The following is a 20,842-nucleotide window of genomic DNA, read 5'->3' on the forward strand; positions in this document are numbered from 1 at the left end:
TGTTGTGCACCAAAGTTCATTATCAAGAAAGGGAAAAGACACCCAACAGAATGGGAGAAGATATTTGCAAATCATAATTCTATGAGGCTCGAGCATCCAGAATACATAAAGAGCCCTTACAACTGAACAACAAAAACCCAATTTTAAAATGGGCAAAGAACTTGAATAGACTTTTCTCCAAAGAAAACATACAAATGCCCAAGAAGCTCATGAAAGGAAGCCCAATATCACTGGTCATTAGGGAAACACAAATGAAAACCACCAGATCCTAGGTCACACCCACTATCATGGCAAAAAATAGAAAAGGAAAATAAGTGTTGGTGAGGACACAGAGAAATCGGAATCTTCATGCATTACTGGTGGGAATGTAAAATGGTACAACCACTGTTCCAGTTTGGCAGGTCCTTAAAAAATTAACCATAGAATTACCACATGACCCAGCAATTCCAGTCCTGGGGATATACACAAAATAACGAATGATTGTTATACACAAACTAACAGTCACTCAAACAAGTACAGCATCACAATTCACAATAGCCAGAGTGGAAACAACCTAAATGTCCATCACCTGGTGATGGACAAACAAAATGAGGTCCATCCACGCAATGGAACAGTATTCAGCCGTAGAGGAGTGGAATCTGTTACCTGCTACAATGTAAACGAACCTTGAAAACATTTAGTTAAGTGAAATAAACCAGACACAAAGGTCACAGTTTGTATGATTCCCATTTATCTGAAATAACCCCAATAGGTAAGATCCATGGACAGAAAGCAGATGAGAGTTTGCCAGGAGAGGAGGGATGAGGAGGGGGTGGCTGCCTAGGGGTGATGAATGACAAGAATTTGGAGCTCGATGGACGTGGTGGCTGCAACATTGTCAATGTCATAAATGCCACTGAACTGGACCTTTCAAATGTGTTCACTTTAGGAATGTGAATTTCACCACAATTTAAAAACCCCCAGACACTCAAGCCACTGTAACCAGCCCAACCCCAAGCAGACAACACTGCTGCGAGCGGGTCCCTGTACTGCCCCACGCTGCCCGAACTCCTTCCTGCTGCTCCCATTCTGGATTCTTCTCTGGAAAAGGCACTTCCTTCTGCTAATGTCCCCTCTGCCCCAGTCATTGCATGGGTTCATCACCTGGCGAGTTCTCTTTTAATAAGATTGTCTTGTAGAAACATTTTAAGAGAAAGTTAAAGAAAAGCACATCTAATCTACTAAATCAGATTCCTTTAGGTCCCAGGTGTTTCTAAAAGGGAAGCTGCACCACTGCCGCTGGCCCCAGGCTAAGCACCCTACACCTGCTCCCTGCTCCCTGCAGGACCGAGCAATGCCCAGCGTCAGGTGGTGAAGCAGCACTGTGCTTGTTTGCCAGTGTTCGCGAAAGCACGACGGCAGGTGGCAGGGGCCTCAGAGCTGGGCCGCGGCCCCGCCGGCTCTGGGTTCCAAGGCACTTGCTGACTTGCTCGTCTTCTGGTCCCGCTCCTGGGCAGCCACGAAGTTCAGCAGGTCAATGGCAGTGACAACCCCGAACACCGTTTGCTTCTGACTGGATTTCCCATGACTGTGGTCTGAGGAGGGAAGAAAGCAGCAGGCTAAAGGCATGGCCACACGGGCCGGTGGGGGCTGAGCCCCAAACCACAGCCCTCAGCCTGTCCCAGTGCCTACAGGCACCTGTGTGCTGTGGGAGCCAAACAACAGATGCCATTTTCTCCCCACAGGAGTCGTCTGGGCGAAGCCACAGAGAACAGCTGCTGACCTCTCAACCGTGTCCAGTGGTCAGACGCCCAAGGGCCTTGCCAGTTCACAGCAGCCTGTGGGTCTGCCTAGGTGCCCAAAGAAGGACATTCCAACACCACTCACACCCACGAGCTGCACTGGCTCACACCTCTGGCTTGTGATCGTCTTCAAACCCACGCTTTGCTCTCAGGCTTAGAATGAGAGCTGGCCCTGGCCTGCTAAGGGCAGACAAGGACGTTGAGGTTAAATACATGTGTCAACTTGACTGGGCCACAGAGAGCCCACACGCACTGAGAAATTCCTCTGGGTGCTTCTGGATGAGATCATTTGAATCGGCCCACTGAGGAAAGCAGATTGCCCTCCCCAGTGTGGGTGGGCCTCGTCCAATCAGTTGAAGGCCTGAATAGAACAAAAAGGTTGATGCTCCCCGAGTAAAAGGGGACCTTTCCTGTCTTTGGACTTAAACTGAAACATTGGCTCTTCCCAGGTCTCAAGACTGCCCAGCACCCTACAGGTGCTGGGACTCGCCAGCTAATCACGGGAGCCACTTCCTACGGCACATCTTTCTCTCTACACACATCCTGTCAGTTATCTGGAGGCCCCACCGCTGCTGTAAAGTGCACAGAGGGCCAGGCAGAGCTGAGGGGCCCAGGTTACATTTCATCCTCCAGGCCCCCTCTCAGCACCTCCACAGCCATCTGTCCCTAGGGTAGGGGTGGGGGACACGGGGCTGGGCACCATGGTGGCCTACTCTGAGCACCTCAAAAAATCAAGGGGAGCCTGGAGACCAGCTACCAGCATTTAAGGGACTTCTAGGCACAGAGGCACTTTGGAGAAGAGTGACCCCCACAGCCTCTGCCACGTGGCCCTGCAGACCCCTGGGAGGTTCGGTTTGGGCATAGCCAGGACCCGTCTGTCACAACCCTGTGGCTCTGACAACAGCAGTGTCAGGCGTAGCTCTGTCCAAGGACACTTTATTTATAGACCCTGAAATTGGAACTCATACCCCTATTTTGGAAATGTTCAAATAGGAGTAAATGTGGGAGGAAGCAGAGGGACCCTCCCACCTGCGCTTGGGGGTCTGGGGATCTGGGACCCTGGACACTCTCCACGGCCCTCGGAGCCACAGTTCTGACTGCAGAGCCATTTCTGAGATGGGACAGTGGGCGTACATACCTGCAGGCCCCCCAACCACTCCTGCCAAGGCCTGGTCCTGCGCTGTGGAGCCAAGGACGGGAGAGGGGTTAGACTCGGCCCTCAGCTGTGGGGGGAGAGGACGGTTCCAGGGTGCTCCCAATTCTCATTTCTACAACCCTCGCCCTGCTGGGCACCTGGGTCGACCCACACAGGGGTAGCTCTGAGAGCTGTGCCCAAGCCTAGGGGTGGCTGACAGTCGGCGCCAGGACTCCCCAGCGCGTATGGGGGAGAAGGGCCTCGCTGCAAACCCGAGCAAAGTGCACATGGAAGGAAGCCTGGGGCGGGTCTCCTGCTTCGCCCCGGCCCCGCCCACTTACACTGGATCTGCTCGTGGATCACCAGGGCGAAGTGGTCCATCTCCAGGATGTGGGACAGCTTGCCCAGCGGGTCGGTCAGGCGGATCTAGAAGGGAAGCCACGATCAGTGCCCACTGGGCATCCCAGCAGGCCCTCCGTGGAAAGGCGCGTGAGGCAACAGGAGAGGGGCCTGGCATCGCTAAAGGAGGTTCTTCTGTAGCCATTTGCTGATTTAGAAACAATGCAGAAATCGGAGGGCGACGTGACACCCAGAGAAAGACACTCGGATGAGCTATCTACCCACGGAAAGACATGGAAGAAGGCTCCCTACATATCGCTAAGTGAAGGAAAGGCAGCCACCAAATCCAACTCCGGGACATTCTGGAAAAGGTGAAACTCAGAGATCAGAGGCTGCCAGGGTTGGTGGGGGGTAGGGAGAGAGAAACAGGCAGAACACAGGACACAGGGCCATACAAAGTGTCACCCAGACGCTGTCATGGGCACATGTCACTACACTTGTAACAGCCACAGGGCTTTAGAACACAGGTCAATCCCTCGTAAACGTGGGACTTCACTAGTGACCCGGTAATGGTGGCCACCAATGTTAAATGCAACCACCAAACGCCATCACCTGGGAGGGGGAGGGGAATGGAGGACCGGCTCTGTGCTACCTGCTCCACAGACAAATCATGGGGCCTCCTAATAAAAAGGAAAGAAGGCACTGAGGGTCCTGCTTTCAAGGATGAGTACAACTGCACTCGCCCGCAGTGCCATGGGAAGGGAGTTTGGGGGATGCGGAAAGGCGAAGGCCCAGGAATCAGTTAAGTGGCAGTCAGGGACAACAGCCGATGCACAGACCTCGGTCCTCCCCGGGTGGAGGAGGGGCGAGGGTGACCATGGTGGCTCCTCTCCCGGTCGTCACCCCACTTGGTCAAGTCGCCACCAGCTGACCCAGAGGCCCCGCGTGTCAGACCCTGCCCTGCTCCCTTCCGCCCAGTCTAGGTGGGTCCACGTGTAGCCCCCCCACTTGAGAAAGGATGCCTGGACCCCCTCCCACCACATCACCAGTGACCGGCCTGCAGTGGCACCTGGCACAGCTCGTCTCAGGGAAGACCCTAGAAATGGGTGGGGACGACCGCGGGGCCCCTCTCTCAGCCCGGAGCTGGAAAGGGGACGTTTGCTATGGGCAGGAGGCCTAAAATGGCCCCAATCGCTGTTTCCCTGTTCTTTCAGAAGTCACGCTGTGGCTCCCTGGCCCCGGGGGGACTGGGCAAAGTCACTGCTGGCAGGCACCCCACGTGTCAGAGGGCGCGGCCGGCAGCTGCACTCAGGTGAGGACAGAAACGCCTTTCCTTGGGGAATCTGGCTTGGGGCAACAGGTTGAACTCATGTGAGGCCATAATTCCATTTTCAAAGGTCTTTTCTGGTTTTTACACGTTCAGAAATTTCAAAGACAAGGTTAAGGGAAGAGCAGAGAAAACGGAGCAAGCTCACTACACACCCCCTTAGCTTTTTAAAAAGTGCCAGCGACCTGCAAGATTTGGGTGGCCCAGTCCCCTGCGGCCTCTCCACTTTTGGGGAGTTACGGGAGAGGGGGTGAGGCACAGGCAATGGCCACAGGGCTGCAAATGGTGAGAATATACAGATTCTGGTGACATTTCAGCTGTGTGTCTGTGACAGTGTGACGCGTAAAGAGGAAGGTCAAGTTCATTCCTAGGTTGGGGTTAGTCCCCCTCACCGGGCAGTCGGACAAAGCAGGGATGGAACCTGACCCAGGGATAGGGGCTGACCCGACGGCACGGCCCTCAGGGACATTGAAAGCGCGTCCAGTCAGCTCTGCCCAGACCCGTCAGACAGTGGCCACCTTTGTCTCAGGACGACCAGCCCCAGCACATAAGGGGCAACGCGGTATTTCTCCCAGAACATTCTGGTTCTTAGCACATCACTAAGCGTGCCAGGCATTCTTAAACAAATGCTGCACAGGAAAAACTGAGGGCCCGAAGGCGGGAGACGGAGCAGACTGGCAGATGCTCAAGTCCGCTGAGACGAAGGTCTCTGCGCTGGCTGCTGACCCCAGTGGCCAAAACTCAGTGGGCACTGACGCGCCCTCGCCAACAGGGCGTCGCCCCACCTGGGCTTTGCCGTTTGCGAAGCTGGGGTGAATTCCCGGATGTACGGTTCGATGGGGTGCAGCCAGCTGACAGCCGAAGCAGCCCCTCACTCCATACCCCGCTTTCCAGAACAGAGCTGGGTGTCAGCACCCACTGCTCCAGCTGCAGAGCCCATACCTGCTTGAACTGCTTGTAGAGGACTCGGTGAACCTGGTCGGACGGCTGAACCTTCCCAGCGAGCAGGTACGACAGCATGTTCCCCAGGGTCACCATCCCGACGACCACCCTGGGCAGCGGGGGAGGGGCGGGTCAGTACAGAGCATGCCCGCCTCGCCCTCACCATCCATGCGGAATTTTGGCCAAATGTGCTGAGTGCCCACACGTGGCAGGAAGACAGCGGTGACCAAATGCCCTGCCCTGGATGTGCCCATCCCACCTGGGCAGACAATAAAGCAATGAGCCCACTGGGTACTTTCTGTCTGAGAGGAGTCATGGGTGAGCAGCAGCGGTGTCCTGGGACATGGGACTTTGGGTGCTAGAAATGGGACATTCCCAGGAGAACTGGACGGTTGGTGTGCCCACTGGGGCATGTGTGCCATGCCTTCCACTGTTAGACATGTCCTCAGAGCAAGGCCACATCTGTCCCCTGCCTCCCGTGCTCACACTGCGGGGGAGGTGAAGGACACAGCGGTAAGACCCTAAGGGTCGCTGCGGCCAGCCCCCTGCTCCAGCGGTCCAATGCTCTGGACGTTTCTATGCAAAGTGGCCAAGGCCAGCTGGCCAGCAGTGGGGCCCACTCGGTGGCCCTGTCCTGGGGAGTGGCTGAGACTGACCCTGATTCATCGACGACGGGCGCCTGGTCGAAGCCCTTCTCCCGGAGAATCTGGATGGTGTGCTCACAGGTAACCGTGGGCAGTACAGTCAGCGGGGCCGACAGGCTCAGCTCCTGGACCCTGTGGTGCCACCACCTGCGGGAGGAGGGGGCAGCGACGGCCGTGAGCTGGGCGGCAGGAGCTGAGAACACACGCTCGCAAAGGGCAGCACCACACAGGGAGACCACGGGGACGCCAGCCAAACGCGGGCGGCACGGGTGGCCGGGACCTCTCACCAGGGCTTCTTCACTGCGAGGTCCTCCTTCAGGAAGCCCTTCTGCAGCATCCACTTGTCACTCAGGAACTTGGACCTGCGGGCATCAGGGGGCCGGCAGCACCAGGGAGAGGGTGTCAGCACTGCCTCTGCCCACACCGAGGGCTTGCTTCTCGCAGCCAGTGCCACCCCCAGGCCCTGCGGGACCAGCACAGACCCCACGTGGCTGCAGCTCCAGGGACAAGCTGGGAAAGACCGCAGGGGACTGCGTGTCGCTGGGGCACCTGGCCCACCAGGGCCGAAGGCGCTCAGAGCACAGAAGGTTCTCCCCGGGGCCCCTGCTGTCAGCCCCCCTGAAGCTCCCTGGGCGACGTCTCCAACCCACCCAGCGTCCAAGCCTCCACACCAGGCCTTGGTGGCTGCCGGGGACCTGCGTGGACTTTAAACGCGTCTAGAAGACCCAGATGAGGCAGTGAGGCCGAGAAAACATGAGCTCGTGACACGTGGGCGGAGCCCTGGCCCAGGAGGTGGAGCAGAGCTCAGTGCCCCTGGGACCCCCCCACCTCCCTGCTGTCAGCGGGCAGGGGACGCCCAGCGGGAAACAAGGTGCCAACGGGGGGGACAGGAGGAAGGAGGTTCTCACATGTAGTTCCGGACAGAGTCGGGCAGAATCACCACGCAGCGCTGGCCCTCCTGCAGCTCCTGGGCGGCCTTCACAGCCACCGACATCGCACTGCCCGAGCTGCCACCTGCCGAGGGCCAGAGTCAGACCGTGTGTCAGTGATGGGAGGAAGTGGGGGGAGAGGGAGGGGAGAGGGAGAGATGAGCGAGGGGGAGAGACGGAGCACGAGCGCACACAAAACGTTCTGCAAGGATCTGTGGGAAGCCATCAGCAGTGGCTGCCTCTGGGGAGAGGAGCTCCATCCAGGGTGCTGGCAGCGTCCCCACTTCTCACTGTCCACCCCCACTCTCTTGCACCACTGAGTATCCTACCTGCTCAGGGTTTCACAACTGAACCCTGATCATGGAAACACAAGGACCCCGAGCAAGCGGGGTTCCTCTGAGCCAGGGTGGGGCTGTGCTGGGGAAAGTGCCACCATGGGCCTGAGCCCCCAGGCAAATGCCCCAGAGACCGAGGCCAAGCACAGGGACAGCCTTGCTGAGGGCGCCCCAGCACGGTCTCACGCCACTGACCACGCAGAGCCACCCACTAGGCCGGTGCCGCAGTTCCCGCTTTACAAAGAGCCGCCGAGTTAGAGCCAGAGGGTGGGTGCTGAGAGGTGGCCCCCATGGCCCCGCTGGGCTGAGCTCATGGAAGTGCCATGTGGCCACGGAGGGGGCCCCCCTTCCAGCATCGAATGCTCACTTGTCACCCACTGAAAATGGGGACCAGGGGAGGCCTGACACTAAGTCCAACGATTCTGAAGAGAAACTTCCTTCACAGGACATTTTGGAAATTCCTTTTCAATCAAAAGCGGCTTGCTTCCAATCTCTAAGCGGGGGCCTATTTCCTCCCATTTCCTCTGTCCCAGCCCCAAGGTGACGCAACACAGGGCAGGCACATTTCAAATGACTGCATGTTGTTTCCCCACATAGGAGTTCTAACGTGGGTGCGGGTGTCCCTTCTCTGCACGGTAAGTCCCCTGAGACCTAAGGGAGCCTGGACAGGCCTCAGGCCTCCAGTGGAAAGTGAGCTGGCAGGAGCCTTGTCCCGTCTCAGACCCCCATCGATGGGGAGCCCCCACCCCAAGGACAATGCTGGTCTTGACTGAAAACCCCAAGGGGCCTCAGAGCTCTGGCCCCAAACACAAGTGCACAACAGTGCTGCAGGCCACCGGCCCCCACGGCCAACTCTGCTGGTCATGCTCTCGGGGCTCCTGTGTCCCCACCCCTCGCATCTCAAGCTCCTCCCCTTCCGGGTTCTCAGTGAGGCCATCACACAGAAAACAAGACACGTGGGCCACAGGGAGCCCAGACCCCGGACACTGACCCAGAGCTCCGGCCAGTGCGGAGTGGCAGGCCCATCGGGAAGCAGGCAGGCGACCTCCTAACAGCCCAGCAGGCGGACGGCGCCGGGAGAAGCGCGGCCACAGCCGCCACACAGCCTCAGTGGAGGACGGCGCCATGCGTCTGCACTGGGAGCCCAGGTGCCCGGGCAGCCTGCCCGCCACTCACCACACAGCAGCCCCTCCTGTGCGATCAGCATGCGTGCGAAAGCGAAGGACTCCTCATCGTTGCTCTTGAACCACTTGTCCACCACCTGAGGAGGACGGATGGTGCGCAGTGTGGGTGAGGGCCCCACGGCGTGTCAGCTGCAGACGGCCTTGGCCTTGTTCTCCGGCTCCCCCGACCCTGGCAGGGGCCTGGTCTGTGAATACCACCCAGAGCTGGGCCTGTGCGGCCCGGCCCAGCCCAGCGGGGTCACAGCGCAGTGGGGTACTGTGCCCTGTGGTGGCCAGTCTTGACTTCATGACTACGCAGTCTCTCCCTGCTTGTACAGGCGCCGGAGGAAAGCCAGGCCGGCTCCTGTGCTCAGCGGGCGAGCGGCTAACGGGCGAGACCCAGGGGCTGCCAACATCACCGCGGCCCCACCTACCGTCCGGTCCAGCACCGTGGGGAGGAAGTCGTAGCCGATGCCTTCCACCTCGTAGGCGGTCAGCTCCGTCCGGTTCAGCTCCTCGGGCTCTGCGAGGATGGAGCCTTCAGGGTCCACCCCGACAATCTGCAGAGGAGCCATGTGAGCGCTGGCGTCTGGCAAACCTCACGTGGACGTGCCTGGCTTGCCGAGTGGCCCAGACCACCCTACTGAGGTGCCCGCAGAATGCCCGCAGGGGAGGTCACTACTCAAGGGCATGGCTGGGGAAGGAGTTTCCCAGGGAAGCCCCTCCTGCGCAGCCCCAGGTGCTGGGCAGTGACCTCTGGACGTCAGGGAAGAATCAGAGGGAGTGGGCTCAGCGTGACCAGCCGGCTCTCCCCACAAGCCCACCCCGGCCCACTTGCAGCTCCAAATCCAGGCCCTGCCCAGGCGGGGTGGTCACAGGATCCGAACACAAGAGCTCAGAGCTTCTTAATGGTCCTTGGGGGCCACGCAAATCCACTCCCACCTCCAGCTCATTTGAGCACCTAGGTGGTGGGTCGCTGGGTTTGGCCCAAGGGCCCACAGCCCTGCTCACTCACTTTGCACCCAGGGCACTTCTCCTTTAGCTTCCTGGCAATGCCCGTGATGGTGCCGCCTGTGCCCGCTGAAGCCACCAGCATGTCCAGCTTCCCTAAGAGGGGAGAAGCCGCATCAGGGAGACCATTCTGAGAGTAAGTGAAAACACACTCAACCAAAATGAAGGCAGGCTATCAAAACGGTCAAAAGAGAAACTATTCTCCAATTTCCACAGCCTCTCATCACCGCCCTTCATCTTTAAGAAGCATTTGGTCACAGGGATGCAGTGAGCTTCAGCTAAGTCTTTGCCAAAGGGCACGTGGCCACCGAAGCCCTCCTTGGTACAGCTCCATAAGCCCGTCTGGAAGTGTGGGCAGGACAGACGTGCTGGCTGCCTGGGCGGACGGGGCCCAGGTGCTCTCCACGACGCACCTAATATGCTGTTGGTTTTGGACGATGTAAGTGAACTGAGTGATAAAGCAGAGTCAAGCACTCGGGCTGTGCTCAGAAACCCGCTGGGCTCGCCCGCTGCCGAGCGCCAGCCCAGGCCTCCTGCAGACAAGTCCGAGCGGGCCACCGAGCCGAGGCACCGCTTTTGCCGAGTGATAGAATTCTCACCCCCGAAAACCTGGCGAGCAAATGCCTGGACTTCGCTGCCTGGCTTCTGGGCACTGAATGAGCGGGCACTGAAGCCACGGCCAACACCACCTCCAAACAGGAAGCCAGGGTGCCAGCTGCCCAGCAGCACCCCCCTAAAACCTCAGCCCATCAGAAAACACCAGAGCCCTGTGGGCCTTGGCTCTGGCTGCGTGGAAGGGTTCCAGGGAGCCTCCCTCCATACAGACAGCAAGCTAATCACTGGCATCACCACCCCAGGCACAGAGAACGTGGAATTCAACACCAAGTTGGGGTCTCATGCCCAGTGCCACTGAGCAACGTGAAACCCCAGCTGTGAGCCAGCACCACCAGCCAGGACACTCACTCCCTACACTCAGGTCCTGCAGCTCTGGAGGACAGACCACTGGGTAGACAAATACAATTGCATGATATATTTGGTGTTTAGAAGAGGCACACACAAAATCCAAGAAAGCACAACAGAGGGAGGAAACCACTCTAAGGAAATACTCTGGAAAGTATTTCAGAGGGGACATTTGGTCTGGGTTTTAAAGGATGAATAGGAGTTTACCAAGGAGCTGGTAAATGACCTGTGCATTCCCAGGCCACCAGGGAGAGAGGTGGTGCAGGTGGACAGGTTACGATGAGGTACCCACCATCACACTGCTGCAGGATCTCCTCGGCGGTGCTGTCGTAGTGAGCAAGGGGGTTGTTGGCATTGCGGTACTGCATGGTGGGAGCACAAAGGGCGTATGAGTGAAGGTCAACGGCACCAAAATGGCGGCAGCCAGAAGGCATCAGGCAAACAGATCAGTGCAAACAGAGAATGCCAGTGGCATAGGGAAGGGGGGCCAATGGCACAGGCAATTTTAGGAGCCTCAACAGACCCAAAATAGTCACCTCAGCTCTTCAGAAGATGCAATTCCTGAATTTAACCAAGAAGCGAAATGAGTGAGACAGAAGAGCTTCCCACAAAAAGGTTTTTATGCGTTTGACGCCTGCACAGAGCTTCTAGATCCTCAGCACGGGGCATTCCCACCCAGTGTGCCACGCTGAGCCTGAAGCTGGTACGGTCAGCAGAGACCAAGGCTCGGCCCATCAGCCAGCTGCCCGCTGGAGGTCCTACCGGCTGGGAGAAGCCAGCGGCCACATGCCAGAGAGTCAGTCGCCTTTGTAGCCCCCACTCCTGCTGCATGTGCGGCACCACCCCACACCCCAAGAGACCCAGGAGCATCCCACGTCAGCCCACACACCCTGAGCCTCACCTGGTCCAGGATGTGAGAATTGGGGATCTCATTCCTCAGCCTCCACGCCACACCCACATGCGACTCTGGGGAGTCGAACCTGGCGTTGGTGGGCGTCCTCACAATCTCAGCCCCCAGGGCCCGCAGGACATCCACCTGCAGAGGACAGGTGCCTTCACCCACCGCCAGGCCTCTGGCCCTGGGCGGGCGGGCGGGGGTCCCGGGGCACAGGCCCCCCCCCCCCCCCCGCGCCACCTGCCGGCCTACCTTCTCCGAGCTCATCTTCTCCGGCATGACGATGATGCAGCGGTAGCCCTTCACCGCGGCGGCCAGGGCCAGCCCAATCCCTGCAGCCGGGGATAGCACTCGGCTCAGTCCCTCGCCCTGCAGCCGGGCTGGGCCCTCGGGGCGAGAGAACGAGGAGGCCGAAACGAAAGGCAAGGAAAAGTGGGGCACAAACACAAACCCCAATGCCTCCAGCTTTCACTGGGCACCCACACCACGTCCTGGGCGCCAAGGGAGGTGACAGTAACAACCGCAGCACTGAGAGCAAAAGCGATGGAGCTCACTGAGCACAGGGGACCTTCCCAGGAGGGAGAAAGGCCCTGAGGGCGGTGAGAGGTGGGCAGGGCGGCCACTCCCACCACAGCCCCAAGGGCACAGGCCTGGGGGCAAGGCGGCCTCGTCCCTGGTTCCCACGGGGTCAGGGCCACTGTCCTGAGGACACAGCATCTGGCCGCAGAGAATTACCCTGAGCCCCAGACCCATGGCATTTGCCTTGCTGGGTTTCAGGCTTGCTGGGACAGTGACCCCTGCTCCTTCCCGACGCCTCCCTGAGCAGTGGGGATTCTGTCCTACGCCCGTCCCACCTGAGCAGTGGGGATTCTGTCCTACGCCCGTCCCACCTGAGCAGTGGGGATTCTGTCCTACGCCCGTCCCACCTGAGCAGTGGGGATTCTGTCCTACACCCGCCCCACCTGAGCAGTGGGGATTCTGTCCTACGCCTGTCCCACCTGAGCAGTGGGGATTCTGTCCTACGCCCGTCCCACCTGAGCAGTGGGGATTCTATCCTACACCCGCCCCACCTGAGCAGTGGGGATTCTGTCCTACGCCCGCCCCACCTGAGCAGTGGGGATTCTGTCCTACGCCCGTCCCACCTGAGCAGTGGGGATTCTGTCCTACGCCCGTCCCACCTGAGCAGTGGGGATTCTGTCCTACGCCCGTCCCACCTGAGCAGTGGGGATTCTGTCCTACGCCCGTCCCACCTGAGCAGTGGGGATTCTGTCCTACGCCCGTCCCACCTGAGCAGTGGGGATTCTGTCCTACGCCCGTCCCACCTGAGCAGTGGGGATTCTGTCCTACGCCCGTCCCACCTGAGCAGTGGGGATTCTGTCCTACGCCCGCCCCACCTGAGCAGTGGGGATTCTGTCCTACACCAGCCCCACCTGAGCAGTGGGGATTCTGTCCTACGCCTGTCCCACCTGAGCAGTGGGGATTCTGTCCTACGCCTGTCCCACCTCGTATTTGGGAAGCACGTGGCTGGGCAGGTCTCACAGGTTCCCAGCTGGAGAGGCGTCGCCTCAGGAGGGATGTGCCCAGTCCCACCCCTGTCTGGTTTCGATGTGGCCTCGGGCTTTAGACTGTAGAGAGGATGCCGGGAGAGTGAAGCCCCTGGGGGCTGTTGGGATGAGTGCGGGTGCTTTGCATTCGAGAAGGATGTGCATTTTGGGGGGACAGATGGCAACGTTAGGGGCTGACCTGTTTTCCCCAAATTAACAGTGTTAACTGACATCACCTCAGAGTGTGAGTGTATGTGGAGACGGGGTCTTTAAAGAGGTGTTAAGGTAAAGTGAGGTCCCTGGGGTGGGCCCTGCTCCCTTCTGACTGGTGTCCTTCTGAGAAGAGGAGATGGGGACACAGACACTCACAGAGGGACGGCCACCTGAGGACACAGAGAGCAGATGGCGTCCACACACCCAGGAGGCTGCAGGAAGCAGCACTGTGCCCAGCCCTGGACTTTACGCTCCAGACAGTGAGGGAATAAATGTGTGTTGATTCAGCTGCCGTCTGTGCTGTTTGTCACTGCAGCGCGCGGCCACCAAAATCTTACTGCCAGGTGGCCCTGCTCGTGTGAGCGACCCACGTCATCAGTGCAGGCCCGAGGGCCAGGGGTCGGCAAGTGGGGTGCAACACGCAGCTGCACGCGGGCATCCGGGCGAGCACACGGCCAGGGCAGCGGCCGGCCACCGCGGCCAGGGGGCCTGGCCCACCGCAGCACGCACCTGTGTTCCCGGATGTGGGCTCGATGATGGTGTCCCCCGGCTTCAGCGTGCCCGAGCGCTCGGCCTCCTCCACCATGCGCAGGCTGATCCGGTCCTTCACGCTGCCGCCCGCGTTGAAGAACTCGCACTTGGCCACTGGCAGCGAGAGGCGCGTCAGGAGGCGGCGAGGCCCCCACAACCTGACCCGCCCAACGCAGCCGTGGGACAGACCTTTGCTGGCGCTGTAAGCCGCCCCCTTGGCGCCCACCCGCCAGCACAGCTGGAGGACATGCTCCTCCCACGGGGGGGGGGGGGGCGAGACAGAGTCACGCCCAGGAGCCCCTGGGTGGATGGGCCGGAGCCACATCCCCTCCCACAGGCCGCCAGTCCCGCGGCGACTTGCTGGGCGTGCAGCGGGCAGCTAACTACCCTAATGCCCGGCCACACGCACAGGCCCTGCCAGCCACCCCCAATCACCCCCCAGCTGACAGACCTGCAACCCCCACCGTGGCCTCACCTGTCCTCCTCCCCGCAGACACATGTCTCCCAGGGCTCTCTCCACCCAACATGCTGTCCTTGGCTGTACCCGCCCTCGGGGCAGCTCTTTCCTGATGGGAGGACACCCGCCCATCTCTTAAAAATACATGGTGTTTGTAGAAAGGGCAGGCGCTGTACCAAACGGGATCTGAGGACCCCAGGCCAACCTACGACACCCCAAGAATCACCTCCAACCTAGTGTGTCCTGGTTTCTGAAATCCCACTTCTGCTCTAACGCTGTCCCTAGAGCCAGGAGAGGCCCCTGCTGGGCCCGTATATGTGGTGTGTCCATGTGCACGTGCGTGGTAGGCAGGGGCCCCCAAACGCCTGACCGCTGAGCAGGCCAGAACCCCAGGACCCTTCCGGGTCTCACACTTGAATTGTTTCATTAGATAAATCTAACTAGCCCCACGGGAAGACCAGCCCGTTTGTCCATCAGTAAAACAGACACATGAGAAAGTACAGTGGGGTCACTGAGACGAGGCAGGCCTGTATCTGCTGGGTACTGGTCAGTGGCCTCCACTATCCTGGCCGTTCCGAGGTGACCCCAGCACCTCTGCAGAGCCCGGGAGTGTGCACTGACCTTGCATTTCTTAGAGAAGTCTTTCCCCAGAGGGGAGGAGAGCGGAAGGTTCTGCTGTCCCCAAGGTGATGCGGCCACGTGCTGCCTGTCCCACCTCAAGCCCCGCCCCCTGCTCCCTCGGCTCACAGCCCCCCCCCCAGAAACCCCCTGAGGGCCTCTGCAGCTGCTGTTTCCTCCGAGACAAGGTGACAGTCTACTTGGGCTCTGCCTGGGAGACTGTGATAGGGAAGAAATCCCCCACCCTCTCATATTGCTGGAAACCTTCCTGCAAAGCAGCCCCGTCCCCAAATGACAGATAAGACTCTTGGAGGACCCCCGTGTTTACCTAGGACAAGGTCAGACACAGACCCCCATTCCCACTTGTCTGTCCCTACAAAACCAGCTAAACAATGAGACAACCACTTCCTGCCCAGCTGGTGACTGAGACCCTCATTACAAAAACTGTCCTGTTGTCACATGGCCCAGCGGGCAGTGTGTCTACTCCTCCCCAGAAAAACCTAAGACAAATGACTGCACTCTGCTCCTGGGAGCTGGGCCACCCCTGTAAGGGCTGGATGAGGTCGCTCTCCTTCCTGCGACCTCTACCTGCACACGCTTCCTGGGGTGCCATTCGCTGCCTGCTTCGCTCTCAGGTCACCTCCTTGCCCACCAGCCCCAGAGCGGCCCTCTCGGTCACCCTGGAGCACATGACCCTCTCATCTATTCTTCCTGATTGTATCTGACAAGGTCTTAGTCATTCCTTAGTCCCCCACAAAGGTTTCAGGGGACCACCCGCACCCCCAGACACACTGAGCCGAGCTGGGCCGAGCGCAGCATGGAGGTACTCACGGAGCTCACACTTCAGGCCGAAGTTCTTCCCGATCTTGTTGATTCTCACCATGGGGGTATCCCCAATTTTCTTCAGGATATCTGGCAAGATTTTGGGAGACTTTGCCCTAAAATAGAGGAGCCCACAAGTATTCAGCAAAAGAAAATGAAATAGTACCAGCCTTGGCAATTCAGCACATTGTTTTAAATAAATCAAAAAATAAATAAAAGGACTGGCTTTGACGAGGGCCCTGGGTGGTGATCACACAAATGTACACGCAGGATCTAAAGTCACACACCCACCCCTAAAAACCCACGACATGAATGTCTGCAGTTGAGTGAATAGCTGCACCAACGTCACGGGCTGGGTTTGAAAATGCACTGTGATAACAGAACACGTCATCAATGGACAGCGGGGTAGAGGGGACACAGGACCTCTTTGTACTGTTTTTGCAACTTGCCAATGTTAATTTCCAAATAAAGTTAAAATAAACAAACACTGACTTCGAAACAGGTCTGGTCCATCCTTTCAAAAAGGCTTTACTGGGGACTTCAATTTCTGTCATCGCTCAGCCTCTGACACCTGGGGTGCCTCCTCCTTTCCTCTTTGATCAAAAAACGGGTGCCAACCCCAGAGCAGAGACCCCTCGGGCTGCGTCACCAGCAGGCAGTGACAGTGACTGCGAACAGCCCCTGGCATCACCCCAAAGTGTCAGGCACAGGTGGTGCGAAGCGCAATGCTCAAGACAAAAGAACAGACCTCGGAGTGGCCATTTTGTCCTTGAGACCAGGGTCCCGATTCCCCCAGAGGACCTCCAGGCCCAGAGTGGGGTTTCCTTTTCATGGGTCACTGTCTCCCTTCACTCCCTTCAGTGACTGGCCCCCTTTCCCCAGCAATTCTCCTCTTGACAAGCTGGTGACAGGCAGCACTAGGGTGGGTGCAAACCACGCAACAGGCATTCCCTGTGTGGCCGCCGGGGTGTTTCCTCCCCTCACCCTCGGGGACCAGTGCCATGTGCCAAGGACATGCTCCCCAAATATCCACCCAGGAATATCCACCCACAACTGACCTGAGCTTCAAGACATGCAACAGCTTCCCGTGCCCTTAACATACCACTCTGTGGTCCTTAATCTTTAGTGAGCCTGTCACCACCGCAGGAGACCGTTAGACACCCCGCCTGCCCCCTGGTGGCTCTGCGCCCCCCCCCCAGGGGTCCTGGGACAGATAAGGAATGCTGCATTCTAGGGGGGAAGGGGAGAAGACTCGGCCACAGAGACGAGCTCCTTCCAAAGTGGCAAGGAGCTAAAAGGATCACCCCTAACCACACTGGAGGCTGGATGACGGGGAGGAGAGCCGGGGCTGGGGGCAAAGAGCTCCTGACCCCGCCTTGCAGGTTAGGTCCTCGGGGCCACACGGGGGGGGGGGGGGTTGATTCATTCACTAGTTAAAGCCAAGGCCACACAGAGGAAACACCTGCACCCTCACGTGGGGGAGTACTAGAGGGCTGGCGGGTGGCTGGGTGGCCCTGGCCCAGCAGTGGTTGTGGCAGCCAGAGCAGGCCAAGGCCCACCCCCACCGGGGCAGGCAGAGAACTCGGGGTTCCGGACTCAGTCACCTGAGAATTCTGCCTGAGGTCAGGACAGGAGCCCAGGGAAAGAATTGACTAGGGATGGCCCTGGACTCACCTCCTCTTAATTGTTTTCACTCTGACAGCACAAGAGGCCTCCAGGAGGACCACCCCACAGCACCTCAGAATAAACCCCAATCCCTGCCTGCCCCTCAAGCCCTCCTCTTACTCTGCTGCTCCCACTCTGGCCCTCTTTCTAAGCTCACCCCACCTTAGATCCATTTGGAACCCCCTTCCCCAGACACCCACTTGTAGCACCTTCTGCTTACGCAGGTACCGGCTCCAAGGTTTGCCCCCAGCCACCCCCCAGGTCACCCTCTCTCTCATCAGCCCATGTGTTCTCACCACCAGAACCCTCTAGGCCTGTCTCCTCCAGGGGACCTTGGTCTAGTGTCCTCCCTCGTAACTGGGACGAGTAGCACAGGGCTCAGGAAGGGCCAGGTGTCCCTTCGGGGCTTTTAAAGAGGGGTAATCAGGCCAGGAGATGAGGTGCTCATGTGTTCTGTCTGACAACCAGGAAAGGAGAGCGTTCTCTCCACTCAGGACACAGAGTGAGGGAGGCTGGTCTCTTCCCTGCCAGCCCCCACCCCACCCCCACCCCCAGCAGCCACACCCCAGCTTCTACCCACTGCTCTGGTTTGTTTTGGCACTGAAGGTTATCCTGTTTGGCCAGTGAGCAACTGACCTCCAGCACTGAGATCAATCTAATGCTTGGAGCTTCTGGGTTTGTAACTTTCCATTTCTATCTATCGACTGGCCCCACTTAAGGAGCGTACCCCCTTCTCACTCCCCAGTTCTCGTGTAAAAATCAATAATCAGAAACGTGTACATGAAATAAGAATCAAGCATCTAAAAGACAAGAGTCTCCCACTCACTTATTCTACTTCCGGGAGATTATACTCAGGAAATAAAGATAATCCTAAAATTCAGTTAGCTTGATTTAAGTTTCTCCGCAGGTCAAGGGTTTCTGTGTCTTTTCTTTGCACCTGCTAAATCTCCTACACCTAGACCAGGGCACAAAATACAGTAGGTGCTCAACAAAAATGCATTGACTATATGAATGCATAGTGTTTTCTACTGCAGTTATTCATAATGAGATAATTGCAAACATCTAAATACCCCCTAGAGGGCTTAAAAAAGTATGGTTTATTCGTCCAACAGTCTCTATCCAACCACAAACGAACCCACTATAGAAAAATATTTCATGACTGGGAGAAATGTTTACAGCTCAGTTAAGTGGAAAGGTGCAGGTATGATCCTGGTTGCTGAAAAAATATACCTTCACCTCAAACACGAGTGTGCAAGCAGGACCCGCGTTAGAAAGCTCCCCTCTACCGCTCACTCAGAGTGTGACGGGGGCACCTCCACTGATGTATTCAGCATCTACCCTTTTTGGGCACTGACCTAGGTGCTGGGCAGCAGCACCGACAAGCCTTGGCCTCTCTGAGCCTTGGTGGCTCATCTAAAAAGGCCCCTCCACCCCCACCCTGCAGCTCACCACCCATCACAGCGCTTACAAGGGGGAGGGTCACAGCCACATGGCTCGATGCCCTCCAGGTACCACGGTCCTCCCCTCAGGTAAGCATGGAGGGTCCTGTGACGGTGAGCAGGGACTTACAAGGCAGTGTGGTGATGAGGCGAGTCGGTGATGGGCCTGCCCAGCTTCCAGGAGCACCTGCTCGGCACATCGGGGCTGATCCACAGGCGCTCCCTGGCATCCTTGGCCCCGGGGGGCACCTGCTGCATGCTCCCTTTCTGGGAGTTAGCCTCTGACAGGTGGGGGCACCGTGCCAGCCCTTCTGCTTGGGGGGTCTCGGAAGGCATGCTGTGATCTGTCAGGGATGGAGAAGAGATGTGGCTCAGGCCCTTTCCAAACACTGCAGGGGAAGGTCTGCCAGTAGGCCCCTCCGGGGGTGGGACTCCACGCATCCAGACAGCTCAGCAAGTACAGGCACAGACACGCAGGCACCAGCAGCTGTGGACGAGTTTGCTGGTTTCTCAAAAGGTGAACCGTACAACTACCACGTGACCCCGCAACCCCACTGCCTCACATCTATCCAGAAAAACGGAAGCAGGTATTTGCATATCACATTCTCAGCAGCACTAGTCACAACAGCCAAACGGTGGAAACACAAGTGTCCATCAGAGGACGAATACACAAAACGTGGTCTCTCCATACAATGGAATATTATTCTGTCAAGCCCCCGCTGTACGGGGAGCAAAGCCTTCCCTCTGTCATGCGCCCCCAAAGTGGCCGGTGGAGGGGTGATTCTTCCATCGTGCAGAAGCTCCCGGGTCGTGGACCTCCCTCCCCATCAGACTTGGACCCCCAGGCAACGCCCTGGGGGTGGGCACGCGCCGGGTTGCGCCACCGCGGTCCTGCCGCTGAACACAGGCAGCCGGGCGCCCCTCTCGGTGGCTTTCTGCGCGCGGGACCCACGCCGACAAGGTAAGGGGCTGCTGGGCACATGGATGGAACCGCCCTGGTCTGCGGAACCCAAAGGCTCTCTCTGGGCCTCTCGCTTGGCGACAGTTCGGAACCCGCCGGCTGTGGCCGCCCCCCGAGCGCCCCGCGGGCCCACGCCCGTCCATCCCGGGGAGGGGGCTCACCTGGCCCCGCCCGCCGCACCTTAAACCGCAAGACCCGCCGGGGTCACGACGCCCCCAAGGGCAGCCCTGCACCCTGCACCCTGCTCGCTGCACCAGTCGCCCGGAGGGGGCCAGGGTCACGCGTGCGAACGGCAGTAAACTCCTTTTAAAGTGGGAGCTTCCACGGGGGAGACGGAAACCCTACAGTGAGTGCGGGCACCGCCCGGTCCCCGGCCTTCGGGAGGGCACTTGGGGACACAGTTTGGGATAAACACTGCGACGTAATCCTGAGGCTAAAAGTTTTGCGTGTCCCCCTCCCCCACCGGAGACCGTGCCCGGGGCAGGGACTCGCGTGCCCTGGGCACCCTGCCCGGCGGGCACCCGCTTCGCAGGCGGTCCCCGCAGCTGTCTCAATATTTACCCACACCCCACACCATGGCGGAAGAGAGCCATTTAAGAAACAGCCATTTTCCATCCAAAATGCAGTGAAAAGTCAACCATCGCCACCATTACAGCGCACCTCCCCCAAATGCCCCCCCGGTCCCGGCTCCGCGCTCCCAGGCGCGCGGCCCCGCGTCCGCTCCGCAGCCGCGGGAGTCGGGGTGCGGGGCCGGGGCCACGTGGACCGAAAGCCCGGCTTCTCGGGGGTCTGGCCCTGCGGGTGGGGGAAGGGTCCCGGCGCCCGCCCCGCTCCCCGCGTGCAGGTGCGGCTGACGCCACCGCGGCGTAGGGTGGGCGGCCCGGGCCCGCGGGCTCACCTGGACGGGGCGCGTCCCGGGGCGGCGAGTGGCGGCCGCACAGCTGCGGGGCGAACACGCAGCTCGGGGGGACCCCGCGGCGGCGAGGGGCTGGAAGGCGATTGGCTGAGAGGCGGGGGCGGAGGCCGGCACCTGGCCAATCCCGAGGCGCGCCCCGCCCCGCCCCGCCCCGCCCCCCGGCCGTGGGCTGGCCCCGCCCCTCCCGTCCCACCCTAACAGCCGCCCGCGCGTCT

General features: G+C 59.2%; 1 protein-coding gene across 3 annotated transcripts; it reads right to left on the reverse strand.

Moving 5' to 3' along the window:
• Positions 1-707: 707 nt before the first annotated feature.
• CBS (cystathionine beta-synthase) lies at positions 708-20,717 on the reverse strand. Of its 3 annotated transcripts, none has more exons than XM_081026807.1 (17): positions 20,610-20,717; positions 18,881-19,094; positions 15,656-15,762; positions 13,729-13,863; positions 11,714-11,793; positions 11,468-11,602; positions 10,859-10,928; positions 9,611-9,702; positions 9,030-9,155; positions 8,609-8,693; positions 7,077-7,182; positions 6,456-6,530; positions 6,181-6,315; positions 5,525-5,633; positions 3,258-3,342; positions 2,920-2,961; positions 708-1,574 (listed from the first exon to the last, which is right to left on the reverse strand). In XM_081026807.1, exons 2-17 carry the CDS (start codon positions 19,084-19,086, stop codon positions 1,414-1,416), a joined length of 1,749 nt encoding a protein of 582 aa, XP_080882933.1. In that variant the 5' UTR covers positions 19,087-19,094; positions 20,610-20,717; the 3' UTR covers positions 708-1,413. The 3 variants fall into 3 exon arrangements, with proteins under 3 accessions (XP_080882933.1, XP_080882934.1, XP_080882935.1); XM_081026808.1 differs by lacking the exon at positions 20,610-20,717 and adding an exon at positions 19,873-20,003; XM_081026809.1 differs by lacking the exon at positions 2,920-2,961 and having other exon boundaries at positions 20,610-20,691.
• Positions 20,718-20,842: the final 125 nt, after the last annotated feature.

The sequence above is a fragment of the Rhinolophus hipposideros genome (genome assembly GCF_964194185.1).
Source record: "Rhinolophus hipposideros genome assembly, chromosome: 2".
Taxonomy (NCBI): Eukaryota; Metazoa; Chordata; class Mammalia; order Chiroptera; family Rhinolophidae; genus Rhinolophus; species Rhinolophus hipposideros.